The sequence below is a fragment of the Octopus sinensis genome, linkage group LG30 (assembly GCF_006345805.1).
Source record: "Octopus sinensis linkage group LG30, ASM634580v1, whole genome shotgun sequence".
NCBI classification, from domain to species: Eukaryota; Metazoa; Mollusca; class Cephalopoda; order Octopoda; family Octopodidae; genus Octopus; species Octopus sinensis.
Genome location: NC_043026.1, coordinates 15,058,131 through 15,062,089, shown reverse-complemented (window position 1 = coordinate 15,062,089; position 3,959 = coordinate 15,058,131). Strand labels below are relative to the sequence as shown.

The 3,959-nt window shown below is 37.7% G+C and overlaps 1 protein-coding gene across 1 annotated transcript in view; it reads left to right on the top strand.

Moving 5' to 3' along the window:
• The first annotated feature begins 699 nt into the window (after window positions 1-699).
• LOC118768590 (zinc finger protein OZF-like) overlaps window positions 700-3,959 on the top strand; it is a 4,509-nt gene continuing 1,249 nt past the window's right edge. The window contains exons 1-3 of the mRNA XM_036515371.1: window positions 700-796; window positions 1,143-1,237; window positions 2,477-3,936. Coding sequence (XP_036371264.1) covers window positions 3,013-3,936 — 924 coding nt within the window. The 5' untranslated portion in view covers window positions 700-796; window positions 1,143-1,237; window positions 2,477-3,012. The remainder of the gene's footprint in view (window positions 797-1,142; window positions 1,238-2,476; window positions 3,937-3,959) is intronic.

The window sequence follows — 3,959 nt, the reverse complement described above, 5'->3', positions numbered from 1 at the left end:
CTTCCACTCCCCACCCCCGAAAAAATTGCTGGCTTTGTGCCAAAATTGAAACCAATATTTCATCCCCCACTTCCACCACCACCCCCAAAAATTGCTGGCGTTGTGCCAAAATTTGAAACCAATATTTCACCACCCCCACTTCCACCACCATCCCCAAAAATTGCTGGCGTTGTGCCAAAATTTGAAACCAATAGGCGCAGGAGTGGCTGTGTGGTAAGTAGCTTGCTTACCAACCACATGGTTCCGGGTTCAGTCACACTGCGTGGCATCTTGGGCAAGTGTCTTCTGCTATAGCCTCAGGCCGACCAATGCCTTGTGAGTGGATTTGGTAGACGGAAACTGAAAGAAGCCTGTCGCATATATATATATGTATATATATATATATATATATATGTATACGTATGTGTGTTTATATGTTTGTGTGTCTGTGTTTGTCCCCCCAACATCGCTTGACAACCGATGCTGGTGTGTTTACGTCCCCGTCACTTAGTGGTTCGGCAAAAGAGACCGATATAATAAGTACTGGGCTTGCAAAGAATAAGTCCCGGGGTCGATTTGATCGACTAAAGAAAGGTGGTGCTCCAGCATGGCCGCAGTCAAATGACTGAAACAAGAAAAAGAGTAATATTTCATACGCATGCGCACTAAACGTACTTCCGCCTCCACTAATTACATCTTAATAAATATCTCTGGTTCCATAATTTCTCTCAATTCACTCCTAAACACATTTGTAATACATTTCTCAACCACCTGACGCACATCTAACAACAACACCATCCTTTATAAAGACATTTCCGTAAGTATTAAACAACGAAAACATTTAATCTTTTAATACTTTGGTGTCTCAGATGTCCTTTGATCTGTTCCACATTTGGCTGCTATTTCTAGCTATGGCGGGAACCTCCTACACGCTCCATCGTTTCTTCTTTAAGTTTGTTTGTTGTGTGTTTTAGGTGGAGAAATATTCTTAGAATAAACTCCAACCACAGAAATGCTGAGAATCCAATGCTTTATTATAATTATCGAACCCTTGTTTCTGATATAAGGTAAGGGACATAATTAGTAAGCGGGGCAAAATGAGTAATTTCCCATTTCTTCCTACAAGTTCCATCGTTTCCATGTTCGTTTGTTGTGTGTTTTAGGTGGAGAAATGTTCTTAAAATAAACTCCAACCACAGAAATGCTGAGAATCCAATGCTTTATTATAATTTATCGAACCCTTGTTTCTTGATATAAGGTAAGGGACATAATTAGTAAGCGGGGCAAAATGAGTAATTTCCTATTTTCTTCCTACAAGCTCCATTGTTTCCATGTTCGTTGTGTGTGTTTTAGTTGGAGAAATATCCTCAAATAAACTCCAACCACAGAATGCTGAGAATCCAATGCTTTATTATATTTATCAAACCCTTGTTTCTTGATATAAGGTAAGGGACATAATTAGTAAGCGGGGCAAAATGAGTAATTTCTATTTTCTTCCTACAAGCTCCATTGTTCCATGTTCGTTTGTTGTGTGTTTTAGTTGGAGAAATATCCTCAAATAAACTCCAACCACAGAAATGCTGAGAATCCAATGCTTTATTATAATTTATCAAACCCTTGTTTCTTGGTATAAGGTAAGGGACATAATTAGTAAGCGGGGCAAAATGAGTAATTTCCTATTTTCTTCCTACAAGCTCCATTGTTTCCATGTTCGTTTGTTGTGTGTTTTAGTTGGAGAAATATCCTCAAATAAACTCCAACCACAGAAATGCTGAGAATCCAATGCTTTATTATAATTTATCAAACCCTTGTTTCTTGATATAAGGTAAGGGACATAATTAGTAAGCGGGGCAAAATGAGTAATTTCCCATTTCTTCCTACAAGTTCCATCGTTTCCATGTTCGTTTGTTGTGTGTTTTAGGTGGAGAAATGTTCTTAAAATAAACTCCAACCACAGAAATGCTGAGAATCCAATGCTTTATTATAATTTATCGAATGTTTGTTTCTTGATATAGAGACGGGGACAAAATAAATAGGCGGGGCAAAATGAGTAATTTCCCAGTTTTCCCTTTTAAGTTTGTTCTGTGTTTTAGGTGGAGAAATGTTCTTAAAATAAACTCCAACCACAGAAATGCTGAGAATCCAATGCTTTATTATAATTTATCGAATGCTCGTTTCTTGATATAGGGAAGGTGTCGAAATAAGTAGGCGGGGCAAAATGAGTAATTTCTTATTTCTTACTACACGTTCCATCGTTTCTTCTTTAAGTTTCTTGTGTGTCTTTGTTGGAGAAATATTCTCAAATACGATCCAACCACAGGAATTTAGAAATGCAGGGTTTTTTTTTTACAGATTTCTGATGTAAATTTCAATAAATTAAAAATTTCTGTTGTTCAGGTAAATGTTTGTTTCTAGAGTTTATCTTTATGGAAATGTTGAATCTGTATTTTTTTAAGTAGCCTCTCTATCTTACACTGTTGTTTCTTTATTATTTCAGAATATCAGATGACATTGGCATAACTGAAGATACATTCTCATTATTTATCAGCTTTTTAAAGACCAAAATGGAAATATTGTACAGAACAGATATATAAGATTGTTTCTATAAGTCTGTGGCGGAATTCCTCTGTTATTAGCAAACTTTCTGCACATCACTGGCTGGAGTGTTTACAAGTCTGTTTGCAAATTATACTGGGATAAATTTACCAAAGAGTTTAGGGACGAAGGTAACACTAGGCAGAAATACGGCAGTTGAAATCATCATCATCATCATCGTCGTTTAGCATCCGTTTTCCATGCTAGCATGGGTTGGACGGTTCTACTGGGGTCTGTGAAGCCAGAAGGCTTCATCAGGCCCAGTCAAATCTGGCAGTGTTTCTACAGCTGGATGCCCTTCCTAACGCCAACCACTCCGTGAGTGTAGTGGGTGCTTTTTACGTGCCACCCGCACAACGTGACACCCTTGGAATTAAAAGACTATAGAAGCAAAAAGAATAAAAAAAGAAGGTATATCGTGATTTTTGAAGAAAAATAATGGAAAAAAGTGAGAAACTAAAAGATCTGACTTTTCCAGAAGATAAAGAAAAAGGGGGACAAAAATTGTCACATGACTGTGATGTCTGTAAAAAGTCCTTCTCACAAAAGGGTCGCTTAAATATGCACAAATGTATTCATACAGGAGAGAAGCCATTTCACTGTGACATCTGTGGTAAATCATTTTCTCAAAAAATTAACTTGACTACACACAAGCGTATTCATACTGGAGAGAAGCCTTTTCACTGTGACATCTGTGATAAATCATTCTCTCACCAAAGTACTTTAAACGATCACCGACATGTTCATACAGGGGAGAAGCCATTTCATTGTGACGTCTGTGGTAAATCGTTCTCTCAAAAAATTCATTTGACTACACACAAGCGTATTCATACAGGGGAGAAGCCTTATCGTTGTGGTGTCTGTGGTACATCATTCTCTCAACAAAGTACTTTAAATAATCACCAACATGTTCATACAGGAGAGAAGCCATTTCACTGTGAAATCTGTGGTAAATCGTTCTCTCACAAAAAGAACTTGATTCACCACAAACATGTTCATACTGGGGAGAAGCCCTATCGCTGTGATGTCTGTGGTACATCATTCTCTGACCGAAGTGCTTTAAATTCTCACAAACGCATTCATACAGGAGAGAAGCCATTTCAGTGTAACATCTGTAATAAATCATTCTCTCAGAGGAGTGCTTTAACTTTTCACAAACGTATTCATACAGGAGAAACACCATATTCCTGTAATATCTGTGGTAAATCCCTTTCTGGTAAAAGTGCTCTAACTTATCATAAACGTATTCATACAGGAGAGAAGCCATTTCACTGTGACATCTGTGGTAAATCATTCTCTCAAAAAATTAGCTTGACTACTCACAAACCTACTCATACAGGAGAGAAGCCATATCACTGTGATGTCTGTGGTGCATCTTTCTCTCA